Below are 26,942 nucleotides of genomic sequence, written 5' to 3' on the forward strand. Positions count from 1 at the left end.
ATCTTCCTTTGCGTCACTTGGTGCTCGTTTTAAGAGAAGCTGACAATCTAAATTGGTGAGCACACTGCTCAGCGGATGTGCTAATAAGTCATAATTGCGGGTGTTAAACATAAATCTGCGTGTCGCCAAGCAGAGAGAAATGCAATATTGCCATCAAGACTGTCAGCTTTCTTTCTTTTTTTCTTCCAGGTCAGAGAAAGGGACCCCGAGCCTTTGGGAGTGGAAAACCCTCGATAAACTCGATAGCGCTCAAATATTAATCTGCAGTATGGATTTGGATCAGAAGCTTTAAAAGCACAAGTTGGAATTCTGAAGCTGTTACGGACAATCAATAGCAGTAGGCCTCTCTACAAAAATCAAATCTCAAAAACTGAAAATGACTACATCATATCATAATCGAAGTTCTTATTTTAGATCCCATTAAATCCTTATGTAAAGTGTCACATGCATGTTTCATCGATGATCATGGACAAGACATCACGGCTTTGAAAGAAAATACTGGAAGTCACCGATTTTGGAAATACTGCTAAAAAGGATGTGTTCTCCATTTAAAAAATTTTATCAAGTTAATGTTCAAATACAAGTTACACTCAAGTTTCAAGTTAAGATTCATCCATTATTCCTTTTTTTTGCTCCCAAAGAATCTAAACATTCCTGTCGGCTTCCCTTTTGCTAACCTCTCACATATTTAATAGCAAATACCCTGGTAAGGTCCATCCCTAATTTGAGGTGGGACAGCACGTGGAGGATAACACTTCGCTGCTCATCAAGTCCACCCAGCTCCTGTTGCACATCTTCCTCGGTATCAGATACCTCCTCCTCTCCAGCAACAACCTCCAGATCATCGTTTTCCAGATCCTTGTGCAAGGAAAAAAAACAGGATGAGGCATTAATTTTATTATTATAGTTTCACTAGTTTATGGTTTTTTGACACTAAGTTGTCAACAGTCCTATGATGAAGGCAATGCTGTTCCTTAAATATTGTAGTCAAACCTTATGTTCCCATGATCAATTTGCATTTGGTTGTACTTTGTGGAAATCAATGGTAAACAAGAACAGCACTCGGTAGAACGCATACCTCCGCCAGCCTGAACAGTTTTCGCTTTGTATCCCACTAATAGTCAGGATCTGCTGACCTGAACCAAAACCGAATGGGCTTGTTCTCATCATATAACCAACTCATCCACCAGATTTTGGCACAATCCATCCACAACTCTTTGAGACGTCATTATATTGTCACGTTTGTGGGGGTAAACAAGGAAATACATTTGGAAAGTTAGAAATGTGTAGATTACAATGCTCCGTATGCCGCGGAGAATCTCGATGTAGTAAGTAGGCCGTCTGTCCGGGTAACAGCGTTTGCATGTCGCCATAAGGGACGTGGCATTGTCCTAATTAATTCTAGCCCTTAAAGATTAATTCCCCAGTATGTAATTTGCCTCCTGTAATCTTCCCTTCGGTTTTATTACATTCGGCTAGCCAGGAAATTGAGATCTCAGTAAAGCAACGATAGCGCTGTAATGGGACTCATGCGCTTACAATGGCGCCAGAGCCGACACAAACAGCATTTACCAATCGCAAGTAAACCCCAACGTCATCCGAACATTCTCGGACGACTAGACTCCGCCCCTCAACGACTCATAACGAGGACGCCACGCCCAGGCCTTCGTGATTGGTGGAGGTGCGATGGGATGATTGAGTAGCGCTCAGTGATTGGACAGTGGGTGACGTCAGCGGACTAACATTCGAGAGCTGGAGGGAAAAAAAAGACACCATCTCGCCATCTCTCTCTCTCTTTCGTGCTGGCTTTCAATGAGGATGGCTGCATTTGCCTTTTGCTCTCTCTTTGTCCTGGCGTTCGTTGAAGGCGGTCGCACTCTGTCCTGGTCCTGGATTCGCGTGAGGGAACGGCTGGGGTTTCGTGCCCGTGTGCGCTAGTGGGGTGATTTTGGAGCCTTGGTAAACTGTTGGCACTATTCTGGAGGAGAATGGCGCGGCCGTCGAAGAGGAGTAATAAAGCGGCGGTTCAGGGAGCTTGTGGCATCTCCGGCGGAGTGGAGAGCGAAAGGAGACCATCTGCACGGATTGCCCCACGTTCGTGGCGCAGCGAAGGAGCAACTCGGCACCATCTTGATCCCATCGACGCTCGTGACATTTGCCGACCTATGGGACCCGTTGGACGACCACCAGGCTTTCGAGGGCCGATTGGCGACGCCAGGCTGAGTGCCGGCCAACGCACCACACAATCACATTTTTTTGATTTGTCTTCCCTGTGTCTGTAATTGAGTCCGCATGAAGGGTCCCTCACCTTAACCTATTACTATTAGCTTTTACCTCACCATTTTTAATGTTTACATTATTTTCATTAAATCAATAGTTGTTGAATTTCAATTTATTGTCTTGTTTCGTTTCTTGGTTTGTGGGTTCGGATTAACCCAGTGTCGGCCACCCGATCAGGTAAGACTTTGAACCTTCCCGCATGCGCAAAAAGATAATCCCGCCAAGGTCGAAATACGCCTCGGAGTTAAAGCTCGTTTCGGTCATTCATCCTCTTGAAGTGTTAACCCCATGACACGGCAATATATATATATTGTGTTGGCCACATCTCTCTATGGTGAAGATAATCACTTGTAAAAATTAAAAAGTTATCGTATACTCCCGAATCTTCACACCAAAATCTAATCAATTCGTCCTTGTCACACACCAAACTTGCCCAACAAGTCTCATACGCATCCACCTATAACTTTTTGAAATATCCTACTCATAGCCAAACAGACAAACAAACAAACAAACAAACAGAGGTGGAAACACAACCTCCATCCATCTTTGGTGGCAAAATTAAAAAAGTATTTCATGCAAAGTAGGTATTGGATCTCTGAATCCACCAAAATATTTGGCTTTCCTATACTCCTGGTTAAGATTTTCCTGTTTTCCAGTGGAAAATGACAAATTGCTTTCACTTTTGCCAGAAATGGAGTCCTTTCAATGCATGTAACCAGAACAAACTGTCAAACAAAAACCCACTGGTGCATTTCCTGCAATGCCATTCCAGCCTCGGGTGCTAGAGTTAATAATCCACGGCACTATGCCTCATAATCACACAGGTTGAAAGGATTGCCTCAAATTTTATCCTCTACATTCAAAATCAATGCCACTGCACAGAGTCATCATTACGGTTTCCAGCAAACGTGACCAAAACTGACCAAGCTGATTTATGGCGAGATAAAATTGCATTTTATGGGCGTTTGTTGAGCAACACAGGTGCTCAATTAAAAACTTCCACTAGTGCTGGATCCACCTTCACTGTCCCATCACCCAAACCCCATCCCAACATCACCCTTTTCCTCCTACAAGATCAGTCAGATGTCTTGGTGGTTTCAATGCCATTGATATGTATGGAGAAGTTAGATGATAATTTTTAAAAATAGCACCGCAAAGCAGGCGTAACCCCTCAGCCCATGCATGGTGGAAACCAATTTCAAGATGGCTGCCGTGGCGGCCATATTGAAAATCGCAGCACACCCATTTTCGAAAGGAACCTTCCTCTACTCAACCCCAACACACACTGGAAAAATGGATTTAATCGGACAAGCCGTTCTGCTTGAAATTGACGGAAACCAATTTCAAGATGGCTGCCGTGGCGGCCATATTGAAAATCGCAGCGAGCCCATGAACCTTCCTCCACTCAACCCCAACACACTGCAAAAATGGATTTAATCGGACAAGCCGTTCTGCTCGAAATTGATGGAAACCAATTTCAAGATGGCTGCCGTGGCAGCCATATAGAAAATCGCAGCGCACCCATTTTCGAAAGGAACCTTCCTCTAGTGAACCCCAAAACACACAGCAAAAATGGATTTAATCGGACAAGCCGTTCTCCTTGAAATTGACGGAAACCAAAAGTTGATGGACGCCCAGACACCCGGACGACAATACCCCATAGCCCAATTTGGGCTGAGGGATGAAAAATTAGTACGGCACTCTTCAACGTCGCAAAATCGACCGACATGCATCCTTCCACATTATTACATCATACATACTTGCAACAAAGTTCGATTTAAACCTCTACAGCTCTTTTCAAATATCACATATTTACCTGAAATGACCTTTGCCCTTTGGTGCAGAAATCTAACCAGTTCATCTATGCATTATACATACTTTTACCAACTTTGACTTGGATCCCTTCAGCCGTTCTAAAGTTATCACAGAAACAAAAACCTATCAGGGACGGACGGAAGCACGGACGGACAACCCAAAAACATAACGCCTCCGGCAACTTCGCTGGCAGAAACTTAAAAATTCAAACAATAAAAAAGAGACATACACAGGAGCTCAGACAAAGTTCGCTCATAGAAAAAAAATATTTGTAAACAAAGTTACGGCTTGTGGAAGAGCAATGATACAGAACAGAGAAGAAGAGAAAATAAAGAATACAGTGGGAAAGGGTGGGGGAGGGGAGGAGAACAACAGCAGCAGTGTCCAGTGCCAGAACATAGAGGCACGGAGTAAGAATAGGCAAGGGGAAGAATGAGAGCAAGAGGGGGTATAGATTTATGAATATGGATGAGCGATGGTGTAAAGAGTCATGAAGCCTTGGAGGTAAGAATGAGATTGTATAAATTGAAGAGGTTTGCTCCACAAGTAAGGGGAAAGAGGAACATTGAGTGGAGGTGAGCCGTGAGCCTGGGATTTGGGAGTTTCAACAGAATCCGTGTGCACTAACAGATGGCGGCACCCTGAAGAAAACTAGGCATGGGGGAGGGGTCGGGTACAGAGCATGGAAAGGGTGGAGGGTATAGTGCCATCAGCAAGTATTCACAGCCCTTGAATTTTTCACATTTTGTTGTGTTACAGCCAGAATATAAAATGGAATAAATTTAGATATTTTGTCATTGATGTACACATAATACCGCATAACGTCAAACTGAAATTATTATTTTTTATTTCAGAAATTTTAATAAAGCAATAAAAAATGAAATACTAAAATATCTAATTTACATAAATATTCAACCCCGAGTCAATACCTCGTAGAAGGACGGACTCACCTTTGGCAGCAATTACAGCTTCGAGACTTCTTGGGTATGTCTATCAGCTTGGCACATTTGAATTTGGGGACTTTCTCCCATTCGTCCTTGCAGATTTGCTCAGCCTCTGTCAAGTAGGATGGGGAGCGTCGGTGAACAGCGATCATCAAATCTTTGCACAGATTCTCAATGGGATTCAAGTCTGAGCTTTGGCTGGGACACTCGAGGGCTTTCACGTTCTTGTTCTAAAGCCATTCCAGTGTTGCTTTGGCTGTATGCTTTGTGTCATTGTCCTGTTGGAACGTAAATCTTCACCGCAGTCTGAAGTCTTTTACACTCTAAAGCAGGTTCTCCTCAAGGATTTGCCTGTATTTATCTCCATTCATTGTTCCCTTTATCCTTACAAATCTCCCAGTCCCTGCCACTGAAAAGCATCCCCATAGCATGATGTTGCCACCACCATGCTTCACAGTGATGGTGTTACATTGGTGATGAGTTGTACTCGGTTTTCGCCAGACGGATTGCGTTGCTTTCAGGCCAAAGAGATCAATTTTCGTCTAATCAGACCACATAATATTTTGCCTCATGATCTCAAAGTCTTTGACGTACCTTTTTGCAAACTCCAGTTATGCTGTGCATTTTTCCCTGGGTGGCTTCCGTCTGGCCACTCTCCCATAAAGCTTAGATTTGTAAAGTGCTCTGTAGAGACTGTTGTCCTTCCAGCAGGTTCTCCAATCTCAGCTAAGGAACTCTGTAGTTCTGTCTGAGTAGTCATTGGGTTCTTGGTCACCTCCCTGATCAAGGTCCTTCTTGCCCGGTTGCTCAGTTTGGTCAGACGGCCAGCTCTAGGAGTCGTCTGGGTAGTTCCATATTATTTCCATTTCCTAATGATGGAGCTCATTGTGCTCTTGGGAACTTTCACCACTCTAGAAATTGTTTTATACCCTTCCCCAGATATATGCCTCCTCACAATTCTATCTCGGAGTTCTACGGACAGTTCCTTGGACTTCTTCTGCTCTGACATGAACTGCAACTGTGGAACCTTATATAGAAAGGTGTGTTTCTTTCTAAATCATGCCCAATCAATTGAATTGGCCACAGGTGGACTCCAATCAAGTTGGAGAGACATCTCAAGGATGATCAAAGGAAAATGGATACACCTGAGCTCAATTTGGATGGTTGTAGCAAAGGGGTTCAATCCTTATTGACTCGACATTTCAGCTTTTTATTTTTTATTGTTTTGTAAAAATTTCGAAAAACAAAATTCCACTGACATATGGGGTATTATGTGTGGATCAATGACAAAAAATCTCAATTTAAACAATCTTAAATTCAGGCTGTAACACAACAAAATGTGAAAAAAAGTCAAGGAGTGTGAATACTTTCTGAAGGCACTGTACAAAACCAAAAAGGAGGCGGTAGAAGATTGGGAGGCAACCGACCAGTCTGTAGTACAGGTAGGACAGAGCCAAAGCTTCAGCTTCCTCAAGGGAGATTCCAATGATTTTGAGGGCCTTCGTCTCCAGAGCATTAAGCTGAACAAGGTTGTGAGGCAGGGCACTTGCCCAAGGGGGAGAACAGTAGTCCATGAAGGTCCAGCGAGTAAAGAAAATTTTAGATTTTCCAAAAGACTTTGCACGATGCAGGAAAGCCCAGTCAGCAGCTAGCTTTGGAGGTCAACTTAGGTACTGTACATGGTTTGTCCAAGAAAGATGACGGTGAGGTTCAAATGTCTGAGTGAATGAACTTATTGAAGAGGATTGTTCAGGAAGCAGATGGGAGGGGGTGGGGGTCCCAAACAGTCCTTTCAAAGAGACAGGGTGAGTGTGTGGGATTTGTTGGGGTTGAAAGACATATTCCAAGTGTTGGACCAGCTCCTGATTCTATCAAGGGCTGCAAAGAGGGAAAAGGCTGCTGTCTGCCTATCTGATGTACTGCCTGCCTGATAAGGAATGATACAGCAGAGGGTGGAGTCATCAGCAAAGAGATAAACAGGATTTTCCAAGGAGTCAAAAAGGTCATTGATGAAGATGAGTAGGATTGGTCCCAAGACGCTGCCATAAACCCAGATTGAAATTTTAATGACAACCAAATCAAATTATCAATTTATCTGGGGAAGATCTTCACTCCTGAACATCAATGCAAAGACATGTCATAGGTGTGGGTTTGAATCCCTGGTGTAAGACTCAAACCCAGGTCACTATCGCAATCCTGACCAAGTGATTATATCGAAAGTCTTACCCTAATTAGGACCTTGCTCCTATGGTTGGCAGCAAGTGCCCGGACGCAGTGATGGAAAGAGAGTGGCAATCATATGTGCGAGAAAATTGCATGCTTGGTCAGGGTCGCCCAGATGGCAGAGCACAGGTACGGTTTGCCAGAACACCTGGGTTTGATTCCTGGTCTGGGCATGTAATTTCCCCACGTATGTCAATGAATTAGAAATACAATTATATAGACGTGAAACCCCCACTCCCTATGGGAGCGTCAAGTGGTTGAGGAGGGTGGGAATTTATTTTGTGTTGTACAACTTTCAGGAGTTCGATTTCATAGTGATCCAGTTTTCAAGTTGTTTTGTCCGGCAGTGCAGGAGCACATCATCAGGTATGATAATAACTCACCAACTTCTTCTGACAATTCTCCATTTTAATATGAAAGAAAAAACCCAAATTGGAGGTTGTCATCCCAACAAAGTAGAATGTTCCCATGCATGTGCAGCATACAACCGCAACTTTCAAACTTGTAATGTCCAGCGGTTTAGGAGTGCATAAAATACAGAGCACGAATGTAAATAGGCCATCTAGTTTTTGATTCTATAGGTTTTTCATACAGAGATACTATTATAATCCTGTAAACCACTGGGACTTGTGATATACTCTTGGAGCAGCACTACACTGTACACATCAATTTACATAGAGAATTTACGTCATCTGTTTAATGCTTAAAACCTTCCAGGGCACAACCGAGGTACGACCACCAAATCTCAACTCATTCCATATAGCAGTCATACACGCACACAGTTCTTGACCCTATCAAAATGCAAGCACATGGGGAATACAAACGATCACGTGATGCCAATGATATAAACAAAATAAAACAGAGCTCTCACAACAAGAGGTCATGTTGGTGATTGTGAACCTACATCTTGAAGAGGAGTCGGAGGTGGCTCCAATATTTCCATGGGATATGGTGACGTATTGAGATGGGTCGGCCGCAACGGGGGTGTTTCCGCCAGGGCCTGCTCATTCCCATGCTCACCGGTTGGTAATGGATGCTCCCTCGCAGGCATCACTGGCAGGAAATATGGGAATCAGAGCAAGTATGTACTGACTATTAGTTTCCAATTTGGATATAACAAAGTATAAAATAACCAAAGGCTCAGAATTGTCATCAAACACATCGTCTTGGTTTAGTCCAAAATTCAATCTCATGAAGGTCTGATCAGCTCTACAGCACGTGACTGCCATGAGATAACAATTAAACAACACATTGAACCAAATAAAATGCCTCTTATTCCAAGTTTTCCCCAAAAAATGGCTCACATCTGAGCGCCTATACATTTTAAAAGCATGTTTGTCACTGTGCAACAGTTCGTTAAAGGTCGTTCCAAACCGTTGCACATAATAATGCGAAAGAAAAAAATACAACCCAGAGGCTCAATACAGCAGATTTAACGACACCAGTCAATCACACCCGACTGTTAAAACCTGTCAACACGTTTTGGTTGGTATTAGGACGTCGAAGAAAACAAGTCACAAAAAGGACAATTTGGCCCACGACACTCATGCTATCTTGCCCTCCACAAAATGTCAGACAACAAAAATTCAACCTCTTTGGTAACAAGTTGGTTGCAATTTAACAAAGTGAGATCTGCGCAAATCAAATTTTGTCATAATGCAAAGATGTTTTTGTCCACCCAATGAAATTGACAGGAAGGATGGCCGAGAGGTATGCACACTCACTTTTAAGCTGTCCAGCTTGCGTTTAAAGGGGCGTCCTGTCAGCCAGGATTAGTTGGTGAAGGATAAAGACCCCATGGTGTCCTTCGTGAAAAGTAGTCGAGCTATCTCATTCAACAACTACAAATTACAAATTTCTGTCCTCACTCCAGAGGGCATTGCATTGGTGGCACAGCCACGCCCTCAGCAAATGATGCTACCTCACAGCCTTGTGATACACACTAAGGACGACCCAATTAAATTAGACAATAAATGCTATGGATTCAGTTGTACTTCAGTGAAACTGGAATATACAGTTCATTCAGAAAGTATTCAGACCCCTTCACCTGTTTCACATTTTGTTATGTTGCAGCCTTTTGCTGAAATCGTTTAAATTCATTTTTTCCCTCATCAATCTACACTAAATACCCCAAAATGACAAGGAGAAAACAGGATTTTAGAAAGTTTTGCAAATTTATGAAAAAGAAAAAACTGAAATATTACATTTACATAAGTATTCAGACCCTTTGCTATGACACTTGAAATTTAGCTCAGGTGCCTCCCATTTCTCTTGATCATCTTTGAGATGTTTCTACACCTTGATTGGAGTCCACCTGTGGTAAATTCAATTGATTGGACATGATTTGGAAAGGCACACACCTGTCTATATAAGGTCGCACAGCTGACAATGCATATCAGAGCAAAAACCAAGCCATGAGGTCGAAGGAACTGCCTGCAGAGCTCAGAGACAGGATTGTGTCGAGGCTCAGATCTGGCGAAGCCGACAAAAAAAATCTCTGCTGCATTGAAGGTTCCCACGAGCACAGTGGCCTCCATAATTCTTAAACGGAAGAAGTTTGGAACAACCAGGACTCTTCCTAGAGCTGGCCGCCCGGCCAAACTGAGCAATCGGGGGAGAAGGGCCTTGGTAAGAGAGGTGACCAAGAACCCGATGGTCACTGGCTGAGCTCCAGAGATCCTGTGTGGAGATGGGAGAAACTTCCAGAAGGACAACCATCATTGCAACACTCCACCGATCTGGGCTTTATGGTAGAGTGGCCAGACAGAAGCCAAACAGTTCAATCTTGGTTTCATTAGACCACAGAATCTTGTTTCTCACAGTCTGTGAGTCCTTTCCGTGCTTTTTTGCAAACTCCAAGCGGGCTTTCATGTGTCTTTCACTGAGGAGAGGGAGAGGGCATGAATCCAAACTGCATTTCGTCGATCTTCACTTTCTTCCTTATCCTCCTCTCCAACACCCTTTCCAATACCTTCATTCCATGCTCCAATAACTTTATCGCTCGGTACGAGCCACACTCCAGAGGGTCATCTTTCCCCTTGTATAGAGGGACGAGGGTACTCAGTTCCCAATCCACTGGAATGCGGCCTTCTTTCACCACCAGATTACAGATCTCTGTCATTGTCTTCACACCCCAACTTCCTGCTGCCTTCAACATATCTCCCACAACTCCCGTCGGCCCTCCCGCTTTTATACCCTTCATTGCCTTTATCGCTTCCTCAACTTCCTTCTCAGTTATCTTCTCTGCCGGTCCTAAAACTGGGTTACTCTCTATGTTGCCATCCCATTCATTCTCTGTATTCAACAGCATTTCCATATATCTTTTCCATCTTCCTTTAATTCCATCTGGGTCGACAACGATTTGTCCCACTTCATCCTTCAAGCAACTCACCCCCATCACATCACACCTCTCTTTCGCTATCTGCTTTGCAATCCTGAATACTGCTTTCTGACCCTCTTCCGAATCCAAGCGTTCTCCGAACATTTTCCTACATGCCTCCTGCGCCTCCTCCTGCGCCTCATTACCCATGAACGTAACAGCATATTTGAAAAGGCAACTCTTTTTATATATCGCCACAATATGTTTAACATCCCCCAGCACGAGAAAAACTCCACACTAAATGCCATGGAAATGGCACCCACACTAGTGAAGTAAAGACACGAAACATTAATTACACAACCACTTAGTTCCGCTTTGTCCCAAGATGCTATCTGTTAATTATAAAAGTGTGGTTGTCACTCACTTTCACTTTTGGCTCATGAAATATAAATATAAATATATTATGCATGTATACTACGTATATACACAAAAAAAAGAAAAGAGGGAAAGAATTGCTTTGCAAGACATGTCCGTGCTGGTCCCAATGAATGTTCTTCTTCCAAGCACTCAGCAATTGTGAGCCACATACAGAAGGACAAATTGTTTTAGGTATGCAAAGCTACAGAATAAAGCTTTTGCAGTGTCTGTAACTTAACATAATAAAGCCATGTACCAAGTTTCATTTCAATACATTAAAGGGTAAGGGGAAAATGTCTGGAAAACTGATCCATGCATAATGTGATATTTTCTAAGTCCAAAAAGGGCATAAGTCGGTGAAAATTTGGTGAATCGCCCCGCAACTCAAACATGTTCTGTAACTTATCATAATAAACACATGTAGCACGTTTCAGTTGAATATGTTAAAGGCTGTTGTTGTTGTTGTATGTTAAAGGGTATGTGGAAAAAAGTCTGAAAATCCACAGGTGAAACGGACAGACGGAGAGCAAACCTATAGTCCCCTCCGGTGGAAACTGTAGGGGACTACAAACAACCCAGAATAGATGTCTAACCAAAGATACAAAAATGATAAAAATAAAAGTAGATCAGTGACAGATTTAAAGTGAAAGATTTCGATTTCCCTCCTCTCCCACAGACAACCAGACAGCCAGACAGCCAGACACCAATCCGATCAAATTGATCCACCAAACCCGGTGGCCAACTTGCACTGCCCTGTGATCCCTTTCTCGAACCTCACGGTGCACCTGCTCAGCTGTGCCCAAAACAAGAGATCTCTCGACACAGGAATATTCAGAAATAAAGGCAATGTTTGTGCAACATTTCGCAAATTTAAACATAGTCGAGTAAAAAAAAAAAAACACCTTTAGAGGCCATTTTCCCCCGCAAGCGGGGGTTGGCCTTTTTCGGGGACCGTGGTTGTTGTTGTTTTTTTGGTCCCCTTTTTGAAGCAATGTTTTACGGTCGGATGCCCTTCCTGCCGCCAACCCTTTTTGTCGCCTTTTACGACAAGCAGGGAATTACCAGTGAACTGGTACTCAATTAGCCGACCTCGGAAGGATGACAGGCTGAGTCAACCCCCCTGGCGTTAATGCAGCGATCGACCGGGATTCGAACCCAGGATCCTAGGATCCTAAGCTGGCACCCTAGCCGCTCCCACAATGAAACTGCAGGGCTAACCGGTGTGCAAATTACTCGTACTTTCAAGTGTAGCACTTGATTTACTTTCCAAAATAGATTTGTAATCATGAACAAATAATTGCGTCTGCCCGCCATTGCATCACCTACCGGGAAAACGCGTGGTTAACGGGCTGGAGTTCCAAGCTGAGCCAGTCCTCAGGGCTCCGAGGCAGTCATGCAAGCAGGCGAGAGTGGCGGCCGCCGAGGCTTTCAGAATCAGCAGATCAGAATCTAGACATATCACAGGGCTCCGAGAAGATGGTAACTCACTCAAGGCTCTGGCAAGATCACGCTGACGTTTGCCAACGTGGATTAACATACGTGTAACCTGTCCACAACAAATGCAACTGCAAAATAATGTATTGACCTTGCATGTGGATTATATAGTACAACAAGTGTATTTTAACCAAACATGGGCATTAAAAACAAACTTAGCAATAACGAAGTTTCAAAATTTCAGCATATTACATCATATTTGCAGAAACCACATCCCACCTGTCGTAACGTTTCCAGTTGCTCAAAATGACTGTTACTAACTAATCCAGGGATAGAACATGGCAGAGTTTGTGGCTTGGTGTCGGGTATACTACCATGGCCCTCAACAGGGAGTCTTCTGCGTCTTCGCATAGGTGAAGGCACCAGGGAAGTGTCGTGGGTGACCGGTGGAGGATTCAACTTTAGGAAATGAGGAAAGAAAAATGTGCAGTGCCAACTTTAAAACAGAAAAGTTCCACATCAAACGATTTCACCATCGAACATTCTTATCAGCCCTGTGTCTTTTCAGCTTGAACAATCTTTAATCACACAAATATATTTCACAGTCAGGAGGAGAGGAGCAGCACCCAACAAGGCAATTCAAAGTAACAATATTTTGTTGTTGTTGTTTGTTTAAAATAAGTTTAAAAGAGAAGTTAAGTTTAAAAATATGCTTAAAATAAAAAATAAAACCTGTCAGATATGAAATGGATTATTCAAATGCTAAGTTTGATAGGTCAAACCATGAATGTTACATACATGAAAGGAATATAGAATTACTGCCAAGGTACCCATGCCATGCATGGGAGGAAGGCCAGAAACTCAGAAAAACAAAAGTTGGGAAATTTTATGAAAACTCCTACCCACTTTAGAACAGGTGCAGAAACTCCAAAAACTGCACAGAAAAGTTGGTGGGGCTGGCTCAATGGTGAAACTGCAAATGCTGAATACGCGAATGTCACGAGTGGAAACCCGCACATCATTTCCTCATTCTCCTTTAAACTTGATCTCTTGATATTTTCATTCCAAACAGCATCATTCCAATCACAAATTAATACCATACCATTAATATAACAAAATACAATAAAACAAACACTCATAAGGTAAATGAATATAGATGCCATTCTCACATGATAACCGATAGATTAATCTGCCAGCGAGAATGGGCAGATAAGAAACACTTCATCTGGATTGAAACTCAAAATCATAATTGTATTGAGGAATTTCTGAAACCTCCCACCCACCTTAGGACACCCATATCAATATTTCATCTTCATTTAAACTCTTCATTCTTCATTGAGAAATTTTTCCCACTACATGCAGAATTCTTTCAGCTGTGCGATGTTTGAGGGGTTTCTTGCATGCACAGCTCGTTTCAAATCCCCCCACAACATCTCGATGGGATTTAGATCCGGGCTTTGACTTGGCCATTCCAGAACCCTCCATTTCTTTCTTTTCAGCCATTCCTTGGTGGATTTACTGGTATGTTTAGGGTCATTGTCATGTTGCAAAGTCGACCTTCGGTTGAGCTCAAACTTTCTGACAGATGGCCTCACATTATCCTCAAGCACCCTCTGGTACAATGAAGAATTCATAGTGGATTCTATGATGGTGAGATGCCCAGGCCCTGATGCAGCAAAGCTGCCCCAAACCATAATATTCCCACCACCATGCTTTACAGTTGGTATCAGGTTCTTGTGGTCAAATGCTGTCTTTGGTTTTCACCAAACATATCTTCTGGTACTGTGGACAAATAGCTCTACCTTTGACTCATCTGTCCAGAGCACATTGTTCCAGAAGTGCTGGTCTTTGCCTCAGTGTTCATTGGCAAACTTTAGTCTTGTCCTGATGTTCTTTCTGGACAGCAAAGGTTTCCTCCTGGCACACCTCCCATGTAGATCAAATTTGTGCAGCCTCTTTCTAATGGTAGACTCGTGCACTTTGACATCAACAGTGGCAAGAGCTACCTGTCAGTCCCGTGATGACATTCTGGGGTTCTTAGAGACTTCTTTCAGCATCTTGCGGTCTGCTCTCGGGCTGAACTTGCTGGGGCGGCCTGGCCTGAACAAGTTGGCAGTTGTTTGGAATCTTCTCCACTTGTAGATGATCTTCCGGACAGTGGAATGATTGATTTCAAATTGTTTGGAGATCTTTTTAAATCCCTTCCCAGACTCGTAGGCATCTATAACCTTCTTCCGGAAGGCCTCAGAGAGCTCTTTTGATCTCGGCATGGTGACGCCACACACTTCAACAACAAAGAGCAAACTAAACTAAATGTCTGAGGTTTAAACAAGACAGGTTCCTCCAAGATCCTCTCTCACGATGTTCTAATCATTTGCACCTGAGCTGGTGCACCTGATTCTAATTTTAGGTATTTGAAGTAGTGATAAATGTAGGGGTGTACTTACTTTTTCCACATGCAAAATTTGCATTTATGTTTCTTTAAATTATACAATGGACTACAAAATGTAAATGTTTCATGATATTTGTTATATTATATCACCTTTATCTATCAATATTGTTGAAATGAAGATCAAATAGCTGTATGTTGAAATATGTTGAAAAAGTCAAAACTTTACATGGGGTGTACTTACTTTTTCACGTGACTGTATGTAGGGCACCCCTTACATGAACATTTCTGGAGCATTACTTGGTTCCTCCTAAGAACACAACGGTAGTCCAGCATGCACATGAGATTTTTTGAATGTCCCTTATTTTCTATTGTTTGCCATTTTCTACAAGCTATGGAATGTCCCTTCCTTTCTAGAACTTGCCACATTGGTTCACCATATACCCTATGAAAGGGCCTTTTCTATGCCCTTAGCATTTCCCCCAATAATCGTCTAACTCTCAGCAGGGACACACATGGTTTGCGAACAGCACCATTGAGTGACCTAAACCCAGCACTCCTGCTGCTACATCATTCGTAACATTCCTTCATTGCATCTCTTGGTCAATCAATCTAACTAGTCCTCATTCTGTGCATCTCATTGTCAGTCCTTGTTTAATCATCCATGTCCTGCATGTCCTGCAATCCATGTTTTTCAACTGTTGCGCATAAGCTGCAAATCCTTAAATTAGCAATGGACATTTGGCTATACTGTCCCTCATTGGATTTTGAACATTGTCAGAATGACAGGACCATTGAGAAATTGCATGTGTTAAGGATAAGGGTTGAGTGACGAGGATCAAATTTAAGATTGGTGATATTTATTGTACAATTTTGAAAATAAACGGTTTATTATTGATGTCAGCAATATTGTAAGACAATTATTATTTCCTTGGTAACAGTTTAATTGGCCATATGAATATTGCTTGGCTGTACAGGCTCATAAATATTGCCTGTGACAGGAAGTAAGTTTCCTCCTTGGGACTTGGATTTATTGTGTTTCTCCCCTTAGGAGTACAGCTTGGCCTTCAGCACACCGGAGGGGCGGTCTCAACCAATCGCGTGACATTTGGTATCAGAAGTGGGATAGCGCTTCCTCCTCGTGGCAGACTTTGGAATAGTGCTTCACTGTGCCTGAACAGTGTCAACTTTGTGTAAATCTTTTCTTTGTACTAGACATGAAAATTATGAAATACAGAATCTCCTTCAATGGTGGTGTTCAGAAGAAAAAGGCTTGTATTAGAGGTTGTTCCTGGAAAAAAAAAAAAAATACCTGACATACATACCGTTTTGTCAGCCAGATTCCCTGTATTTTCATTTTTCCAAACTAATAACGACCAGACAGGCCACACAAATGGCCCTGTTATTGAGGAATTCCTGCTCTGCTCTGCGACATACTGTTAATTGAATAATAAAATAAAATAAAATAAAAATGAATACCTTTACAATTTACTTCGAAACTTTTTTTTTAACCTTTATATTTGTGCATAATCTGTAAACCAATAATACTGGCTGGAAATTAGTACCAGGAGGTTGCGCCTCTAACCAAAAATTTCAAAATCCACCATGTACGAGTAAGTGTATGATCCAAGATGATCGTTTTTAAACAGTAAACACAAAAGTAAATGTGAAAAGGTAGTACGAGCTAAAGACACGTCCACCCTGTCACGTTTTCAGTCATGTCAGTCTCTTGACTGCAACTGGTAACATGTAACCCAGTGCTACATGCCACATTGTCGGGTAGTCTGCGACTAAACTGACTACCCTCACTGGCTTTGCTGTTATTCAAGTTATTTTTATATATAGGTATTCTGTTATTCAAGTTATTTTATTGAATATAATTTTGGATTATTGGCTTCATGATATTTTACTCGTCATCCAGGTTTGAGGTCTGATGAGTCACCATGAACTTTAATCCAAATAACTATATCATGCTCAGCCAAAGTCATTCTTGCAGTCACTTTATTGCAAGCTGATTGGTTATTGAATTTCATACCCAAGTTGGCCGACTTTGGCATATGCATAATCTTTACAATCAGTTGCATTGGAAACCGCAGCATTAGTGTGGGCATTCTCCTGAACAACGATAGGCCATTTCTTCGGCCTTATTTCTGCAATTTCGATAATCAATTTTTGTGAAATTCCTTTTCCCTTTGGGTATACAAACAATGGAGCAGTATGTGGAAATACGTTACTGGCAAACCACAGCCAAACCGGGGCTGCTCCATGAAGAAGCCAAAACTGCCAGAAAATAACAACACAAATGGAGAGGAAATAAAGAGAAATGGGTTTCAATGACAAGTGGCCCAACACTAGTGAAAGAAGGGAACAAACTTTTGTACTTTTCTGGATGCCTGCATGTATACAATTTCTGGAGGCCATAATTTTTTTTACCATTTGAGCTATTGTCATCAACTTTTCACCAAAGCTTTATTATGATAATACAGAGAAGGAAAATTCATAATTTTGTCAAAAGGTCAAAAGGTCAAAGGTCCGCATAATTAAAATCAATTTTCATCCAATTGACCTGAAATTTCAATTTACCATTTCAGTTCCTGAAATTTCAATTTACCATTTCAGTTTTGTCATTAAATTTTCACCAAAGCTTTATTATGATAATACGGAGAAGGAAAATAAATAATTTGGTCAAAAGGTCAAAGGTCAGCATCATTAAAATCATCAATTTTCATCCAATTGACCTGAAATTTCAATTTACCATTTGAGTTTTGTCATTAAATTTTCACCAAAGCTTTATCTATCTATAATTCCAGTAATCTCTGTGTGTATGTTTGTATGTTTGTATGTTTGTATGTTTGTATGTCTGTGACCGCTGTTTCTCGACAACCACGGGTCCGATATACTTTAAACTTGCCAGGTATATTGCTGGGGACCCGAGGATGTGCCTTTTCAAGGTTTCATATTAATCGGACAAGTAGTTACCGAGCTATGTCCAAAAAACGATTCAACCAATCAGAGAGCAGCGAGCTATCACGTGTGCCGAACGTGGCGAACAGACTCTGCCTCGGACGGCACATTTGAGAGCGTATTCATTTATTTCACGTTGGAAAACTATGTTGCCGTTAAACTATGTTTTTAAACTAATTAAAACTACTATCTATAATTCCACGGGTCCGATAAAAAACACCGTACTCGCAAGCCGTTCGCTTTGGACCAAACCATTTCATGTAAATAGAGGGGGGGGATTGTCACCGTACTCGCAAGCCGTTCGCTTTGGACCAAACCATTTCATGTAAATAGAGGGGGGGGATATAATTTTAGATATATATATAGTACGGGCATGCCCTAGTTATGATAATACGGAGAAGGCAAATTAATAATTTTGTCAAATGGTCAAAGGTCAGCATCATTAAAATCATCAATTTTCATCCAATTGACCTGAAATTTCAATTTACCATTTGAGATTTGTCATCAAATTTTTAACAAAGCTTTATTATGAGAATACGGAGAAGACAAATTAATAATTTAATCAGAAGGTCAAAGGTCAGCAACACATGAAATTGTCAATTTTCATCCGATTGACCTGAAATTTTAAGAATTTGCATATTCGATCACTAAATTGGTTCACCAATCAAAAGATAGAAGCTAAAAAAAATTAGATCAAAAGGTCAAAGGCGAAATTTGCATAAAATCGCCAATTTTCACCCAATTGACGTTAAATTTAAGGAAATTGCATATTGGGTCATTGAATTGGTTCACCAATCAAAAGCTACAAACCAATTGTTTTGTTTTTTTAGATCAAAAGGTCAAGGTGGTGTAACATCGCCAATTTTCACCCGTTTGACCTGAAATTTAAAGAATTTGCATATCAGGTCACTGAATTGGTTCACTAATCAAAAGGTAGAAGTCAATTGTTTTTTTTAGATCAAAAGATCAATGGTCAAGGTTGCATAAAAACATCAATTTTCATCCAATTGACCTGAAATTTAAAAAGAATTGCATATTGGGTCACAGAATTGGTTCATCAATTAAAAGCTACAAGCTGATAAAAAAAATTTTTAATCTAAAGCTCAAAGGTCAAGGTTGCATAAAATCAACTTTTTCTTTTTTTTTACTGTTTTCGTTATTTTGAGTATACGGAAGAAGAAGACATCTGAATGCAAATAGACGCGGACGGGCTTTTCATTTTCAGATGCTTTCAAGTTAAAAGATTTGTTTGGTCAACTGCACATTATGACCCCTGGGAAGATATTTCAAATTAGGCTGGGAATGACATAAGCAGCAGAACATGACATCTGCTATAACATGAGCTGGTGGACATTAAAGATCTCATGGGGTCTTTTGAATAAGAATAGGCATTAAGGCAAGTTATCATCGGCACCATGGTCAAGTTCCAAATTCTTGCCCTGATAATCGCTGGGAAGGCAAATGGCAAATGACAGAATTCTTGCTATGACAACACTAGCAGCAATGAACATGCCCTATGGCATATCACTGCAAGAGAAGGGGATGCATAAACAACTAAAAAATAATCTAAAATGTCAACACTTGTTAAAATGCAGACATTTATTGTTGGAGAACCACTTAAAGTCAGCGATGATTGCTTTGTGGGGTTATACAAATCAACCATGACATCTCTGTTGAGCTGACCCACTAGAGCTAAGCTAGTTTCCAAAGCCAAGGGCAGAACGGGTATCCAGTTCTAAATCTTTCCCTGAAAGCTGCATAATTCCAAGTATTTCCTTGAAACAAAAACAAAATCTGACAAGGCCTTTGTCCATAGCTCAGAGGAGAACTGCTCCTGCCTCTGGACTCGCATCCGTGTTTCACATCTGTCCCTCCTGGATTTTCTGGAATCTAAAGGGCTCAACATTATTGACTTCCCCCATGTTGAAATCAAAGCAAAAGGTATGTTGCTGTCACATTGCAGGCGGGTTGGTCACCTATCAGCCTATTACTGCTTCTCCTCCGGCCTAGGTCTACTCTCACAGCCTCCAACCTTCTCCAACAACTTCTGGATGCACAACTTTTTTCAGTTTAAACCCCTTCTGGCTAAACTTCTAAATTCCTGGCTGACTGCACACCTCAATTCCTACATCTGTGGAACCACCTTCATGGGGCTGTTTTATCCCACTCTTCTGTCCAGGGCTTGCATTTCATCTCATTACCAACAAATCCTTTTCCACATTCATTATATCCCCATTGATCGCACCTAATTCAACCATCCTTGCAGGTTGCTGTTTCCACCAATCCTCTCCTCAATGTCCTGTTCATTCATTCACCTGCTTGTGTCCAACTACTGCCACACTGCCTCACTGCCAGTACATCCCCATGACATAACATGGATCAGAATGGGGGATGACATAAGGGGTGCACAACCTGCATGAGGGAATAGTGGGAAAGAACAGTCTCTGGCAGGCAGTTCAAATATGGTGGAAGCGAGGAACAGAGGAGTTGAGGTGTGTTGTCAACCTAGATTTTGCAAGTTTAACCAGAAGGGGGTTATTCGAAGAATGCATGCATCCTGGACATGTTGGGTGAGGGGGCGGTGGGAGAGATGGGGTCGGAAGACAGACAGCGCAGGGAGCAATATTGGAGAAAAGGTGGTTTTAAAAAAAACCAGGGAGACAACTGAACTACATGTGGTGTGAAAGCAACAGACCTTGTGCTTTGGCCTTGTCAAGAGAGATTCAAATGATGTTGAAAGCTTTAGATTTGTCAAGAGAGAAGGCCTTGTCAAGAGGCCTTGTCAAAGGCCTTGTCAAAAGGCCTTGTCAAGAGAGATTCAAATGATGTTGAAAGCTTTAGATTCCAAAGAATCCAGGAGAAACCTCGGTGATGCTGGGGATTTAGCCAATAGGAAAGAACAGCACTCCATCGAGATATTGGCAAAGGCCTTGTAGACTGTGAATAGCTCTGATTTTCCAAAGAAAGACTTTGATCAACAGAGGATGCAAAGTCTGTGACTGGCTTTGGAGGTCAGCCTTGCTATGTGGTTGGTCCAAGAGGCCATGGCTGATGCTGAGAAGTTCAAGAAACTTAATCTCTTCCAGTGGTTGACCATGGAAATAGAAAGGTGAGTTTATTTGACGATCCTTCCGGAGTAACTGGATGCAACTGATATTTTCCAGGACTGAAGGACATGTTCTGTTTACTAGATCAGCACATATAAATCAATTCCAGACAAACAAATAGTGATGCAGCTGCACTGCTGTACTCTGCATAGCAGGGCGATGGTGTTTTCTAACATCACAGAGAGAAGAGGGTTTTCCAGAGCATTGGAGAGGTCATTTATTTATAGATGTCAGGAACAAGAGTGGGCCGAACACAATGCCACAGGGAACTCCAGCCTCCACTGAGAGAGGGGAGAGGGGGGGGGGGGGAGAGAGAGGGAGAGAGAGCGAGAGAGAGAGAGAGAGAGAGAGAGAGAGAGAGAGAGAGGAGGAGGAGGAGAGGGTTCCAATGATAGCACAATGACAGCATGAGTGGAATAAGTCACAAATCCAGGGATGAAGGTGGCTTTTAAGGCTACATGCAGAGAGTTTGGCAAGCAAAGCAGGAAGCCAGAATGTTAAATGCCTGCGGTACATCCAAGGAGACAGTCCTGAGCTGTTGATTGAGATTATGGACTTCCAACCATTGTTGAGAGAGGAACTACAGTGTGTCCAGACTGATAGTCAGGGATCGGACTGTTTGAAAACCAGGAAGACTTGATATCAGCAGCAATGATGAATTCCATGTCTTTGCTTGTAAATGGAAGGAAGTTCACTGGTCTGTAGTCAATAGTATCTGTTTTGGCATCATTCTTGTAGACCAGAGTGATGTTTCCTGACTTCCAGGCAGATAGGAGGCATGCAAAGGAAAAGGACAGACTAAAGACAGCAACCAAAAGGGAAGCAATAATGGCAAGGAAGGATTTGAAAACTTGAAGACTGTTGCCATCAGGGCCCATTGTCAAAGCAAGGTCAAGTCTGGAAATATTTTCTCCACCTTTTGGGGGAGAGGGATACACGAAATCGTACGATGGGGACGGAGTGATATAGGTTGGGTAAACAATATTTGAAGGCAAACAAAAAGTTTTAACATTCTGCTTTTCCTTGGACAGAGTCTCCAGCAATGCCAATTGAGGTGAGGGAAGGGATGCAGGGGGAGCATGCACAAGAGATGGACATGAAAAGACACCAATTTGAGGAAGGAGACTGGAGTCCATCCTGAGACTGGAAAGTTTTGCCTTGAGATTTGCAGGTGGTGATTTCTGGCATTTCTCAGGATGGACTCGAACTTGTTGTAAGCCCGACGGAATGAACTAAAGTTACCCTCAGTCAGTTACTTTTCCACGTTGAGAAGGCAAACTGCTTGACTGCACCAGCCTCTCCATAATATTGTGTGTATTGGTCCTTGAGCATGAAATGTATAGCTGCAGGCAAGTTGGAATAAACTAGTGCATAAGACGACATAATCTTTAGTGAAAGTATTCTCAGGTGGATTCCATATCAGATAAGGTTTAGATGGTAGCCCAATACTTTTGAGAGGGCAGATTGCAATCCTTGTCAGCTGGCATGTGAAAATAGCCATATTCTGTGTCGTTGAGACTATTCCCTTACAATAATGGCGGGTCACATGGTGGCGAAGGTGGTGCGGAGTATGACGGGGGAAACGGCAGGGCAGGGGAGGCAGTGGGCCCTTAATGCAGCCATTTTAATTTTCACTCCAATGTAGTTTCTCTAACCACAAAAAACTGCACTTTGCCAAATATAACTGTCAATCTGTTGTTTATAAACAAGTCTCTGTATTATTTTAGACTTGGTCCAAAACGGGGGCTTATGGATTTGGTCTTGTCCATCCGTCCGTCCGACCGTCCTTCCTTCCTTCCTTCCTTCCTGCTGTCCGTCTGTGCGTACGCAACCATATCTCGGAGATGTGTGGACCAATTTTGTTAATACTTGGCACGAAGACAATACATGATGGTATACACATATGCACAACATTTTGTTTTGCGATGCGATCAAGGATAGCCAACTGGCGGCCATTTTAGTTGAAAAAAAACCCGATGTTGAACACGTCCTCAACCATTCCTTGAACATGCATTTAACGATCTTGTTCGAACTTGGCACACCGATAACGAATGATGGCTTACATACGCATGTCATTTTTTTCAAGATCAGGTCCAAGATGGCCGACTCGTGGCCATTTTAGTTGTAAAAAACCCGATGTTGAACACGTCCTCAACCATTTCTCGCACATGCACTTACCAATGTTGTTCATACCTAGCACACAGATTATGAATGATGGCTTGCATATGCATGCCATTTTTTCAAGATCAGGTCCAAGATGGCTGACTCGTGGCCATTTTGTTACTTAAACATGTCCCCAACCATTTATTGAACATGCATGGTCCAAATTTGTGCAAATGTGGCACAAACACAGTACATGACAGCATATTCGTGCACCTCACTTTATTTTGTAATCTGACTGAAGATGGTCGACTGGTAGACTCACGGCCATTTTAGTTGTGAAAAAACACAATATTGACAACATCCTCATCAATTTCTCGGACATGCATTTACCGATCTTGTTGAAACTTGGCACACAGATAATGAATGAGGGCTTACATATGCACGTCGTTTTTTATTTTTTTTTAGATCAGATCCAATATGGCCGACTGGTGGCCATTTTGTTAGTTAAACATGTCTCCAACAATTTCTCGACATGTATGGACCGATTTTGTTCAAACTTGGTACAAAGACAATAAATGACATCATACATATGCAGAAGTTTTTGTTTTGTAATCCGACAAAAGATGGCCTTTAACTCCGTACAGCAAAATTACTAAAACCACGGGGGCTGGGACATTTTACGTCTTTTTCTTCTCGTTTTCCTAAAGGAATATGCCATGCAAGTGTAAAAGTTTTGCAAGTGCTCATGCAAATGCCCGTGTAGTGAGTGATACACAAGAACATACGTTTTCATTTGCTTACCAAGCCAATAGCGTCAGTGTAGTGCTGAGCACAGCCTTGTAATCGGCTCACCCAATGCTGCCGCTCCTTTGCATCCTTGGCTGGAAAGGGTTGCAAATGCAGGAAAATTTAGTGCATCAGAAAAACACACCGATGCAAAAAGAAAACACAACATTAAACCCATCTTTAATACACAACATATGGTATCCACCAGAGTTGTGCAAAATAAACATTTCTCTAAGCTTCATAAAGCACCACTCTAGAAAGACAATTTGAATACAAGACTATGAACAAAGGGGACATCCACTTATTTGGCTTAAAAAAACAGTGGAGGTTTTGACTCCGTTTCACTCACCAGATACGTGGATTTGTAGGTATATGGAATAATGATCATAATGATGATCGTTAAATTGTCCACAATTTACCAAATTCAAAATGTAATTAAAAATAATGAAATGGGACACAACAATGCGGTTTGCTCCATGTGAATGATGTTTCTCAAAGTTTTCTTGACTTTTTCTCGTTTCCAGGTGTATACTGTGAAACGTGACGTCCCCGCAAGGATAGACGCAGTGAGTTGCCTGGTTAATAGAAAACAAATAATCGACACAGGTTGAAAGAAGCTTCAGGACAACTTGTGATAGGCAACCACCATCGAGAAATATGATCCGCGAGTGTCACAAAAATTATGTGACGACTGATAGCATCCGGCAGAGGAAGTGGGCAGCTCTGCCAAGCACAAATGGAGAGAATGCTGAACACGTTTGTGAGTCGCTCGAGCGCAGGCCCCACAAGTCCATTGGGACTGCAGCCAGGGAGCTGCAGCTACCCCACACAACGGTACATAAAGTGCTGCACATACAACTGCGGCTGTACACGTACAAGGTTCACCTGGTTGAGGCACTAAAGCCAGACTGCACGTGATGCATGGACATATTGGACACAGATGTAATGTCAGGATTTGGGGTTTTGAGCCTCACCATGAGGTCCAATAAATTAAGTGACAGCCCAAGCGTTAACATGTGGTGTGGCCTATTACATGACCAAGTCATTGGGCCATTCTTCTTTGCTGAAGCCACTATCAGATCTGACAATTACATGGATATGTTGGAGAACGTTGTGCTCCTGCAAATGGCAGACTGGGGCCAGCGTTCATTTATCAATAGGACGGAGCTCCCAAAAACTGGAATCTGATCGCGTGAAATTTTCTCAATGAACACTTCAATGATGGATGCATTGGGCATGACAGTCGGATTCTGTAGCCAACATGTTCACCAGACATAAACACTTTGGATTTTGTTTATGTGGGCTTATGTGAAGGATGTGGGGTTATGTGAAGGACATGGTGCACCAAACGAAGGTTACCGATATTGCAGATCTGAGGAAGAGTATCAAGGCTACACTTGATACAGTAAATGCAGAAATCCTAACCAAACCTGGATGGAGATAGAGTATCACCTTGACGTTTTATGTTTGACAAGGAGTGCTCACATACAGTACAAGTGGACTACAACAACAACAACATGCATTTTAAGGCCATTTTCCCTGCTAGAGCGGGGGTTAGCCTTGCGGTCCCCATGACAATCTTCTCCATTTTGCCCTAAGTGGACTGATGATGTCAAATGATGATCGTGACAAAACTTTGAGAAATGCTCTTTCACATGCAGGAAACCAAGGCCTGGTGTGGGCTTAGCGGTTAGGGTGCTGGCTTGGGATCCGAGGATCACGGGTGTGAATCCTGGTCGATCGCTGAATTAACACCAGTAGGGTTGACTCAGCCTGTCATCCTTCCGAGGTCGGCAAATTGAGCACCAGTTCACTGGTAATTCCCTGGTTGTCGCAAGAGGCAACTAACAGGGTTGGCGGCATGAAGAGCATCCGGCCATAAAACATTGCTTCAAAAAGGGGACCACGGTGCCCGAAAAAGCCCAACCCCTACTCTGTGGGGGAAAATGGCTTCTAAAGGTGGTTCACATGCAGGAAACCGAATTGCTCATTTCGGTTCGGGGGGAACAAGCTCATTATTTTACAATTGGATTTGAACTTGGAATGACAATTTGAAAACACCTTATATACTTGGCACACAAATTCAAGAAAAGTAAGCAAAAATGCTTTTGCAAAACAGGCAAGTATACATAAATCCCCAACTCAAATAAGTGTGTGTGCGTGCGTGCGTGTGTATGTGTATGGTTATTTCCCCATGCAGATTTCAGAAGATGGAACAGAGTCCTCCCAGGTCTCGAAGTATTCACCTCCATTTCAGTAAGGGATCATGATTCATGGACCAAGCTGTGAAGTTTTCTTGTTCTCAAAATTTGTTCCGAGGGCTCTTTTCAGGATTGTCAGACCAAACTGAGCAACTTGGCAAGAAGGACCTTAGTCAGGGAGGTGACCAAGAACCCAATGACCACAGACAGACCTACAGAGTTCCTTGGCTGAAATGAGACAACCCGCCGGAAGGACAACAGTTTCTGCAGAACTTCACAAATATAGGCTTCGTGGGAGAGTGGCGAGATAGAAGACACTCCTGATAAAAAAGGCACAGGACAGCACACCTGGAATTTGCAAAAAGTCACATGGAATACTGAGAGCATGAGGCAAACGATTTTGCGGTCTGATGAGACGAAAATTTAACTCCAGCTGTGCTCAATTTCCACCAGACGTAATGCTTTTTATTCAGGCCAATCACCCATCTGAACACCATCCCTACCGTGTGTCGAAGATTTTTAATCCACATGTACTGGCAGACACACACACTGATATGTTTACTGGGTACGAGAGTGGTACAGTGTAAAATGTGGTTAATGAGAATAATCACTGAGTGTTTCTGTATTGAGCAGCGGTATCACAGCCGTGCTGACGGCAAGACGAAGGGGGAAGCCTCAAGACCAGCTCTCACCCTGTCCAGACACGTGGGGTTGGCCCAGGGCCCCAATGTCTTTTGAATTGATGAATGTAAACACCTTTGTACTCAAATCTCGCAAAAGGAAACATTTGCCCTATTCATATGAAATCTATATGTTACATCTTAAATGAATGAATGAATGAATGATCGTTTGAAGGCCATTTTCCCCGCTAGAGCGGGGGTTAGCCTTGCGGGCCCCATGACAATCATGGTTCCCTGTTTGAGGCAATGTTTTATGGCCGGATGCCCTTCCTGACACCAA

At 42.4% G+C, this 26,942-nt stretch overlaps 1 protein-coding gene across 1 annotated transcript in view; it reads right to left on the minus strand.

The window, feature by feature from the left end:
- LOC137431857 (oxysterol-binding protein-related protein 11) overlaps window positions 1-26,942 on the minus strand; it is an 85,495-nt gene that overhangs the window by 6,262 nt on the left and 52,291 nt on the right. The window contains exons 3-7 of the mRNA XM_078769104.1: window positions 23,797-23,876; window positions 12,712-12,891; window positions 12,325-12,544; window positions 8,167-8,315; window positions 703-858 (exon numbers count right to left, since the gene is read on the minus strand). Coding sequence (XP_078625230.1) covers window positions 703-858; window positions 8,167-8,315; window positions 12,325-12,544; window positions 12,712-12,891; window positions 23,797-23,876 — 785 coding nt within the window. The remainder of the gene's footprint in view (window positions 1-702; window positions 859-8,166; window positions 8,316-12,324; window positions 12,545-12,711; window positions 12,892-23,796; window positions 23,877-26,942) is intronic.

The sequence above is a fragment of the Myxine glutinosa genome, unplaced genomic scaffold (genome assembly GCF_964187855.1).
Source record: "Myxine glutinosa unplaced genomic scaffold, kmMyxGlut1.1 SCAFFOLD_1180, whole genome shotgun sequence".
NCBI lineage: Eukaryota > Metazoa > Chordata > Myxini > Myxiniformes > Myxinidae > Myxine > Myxine glutinosa.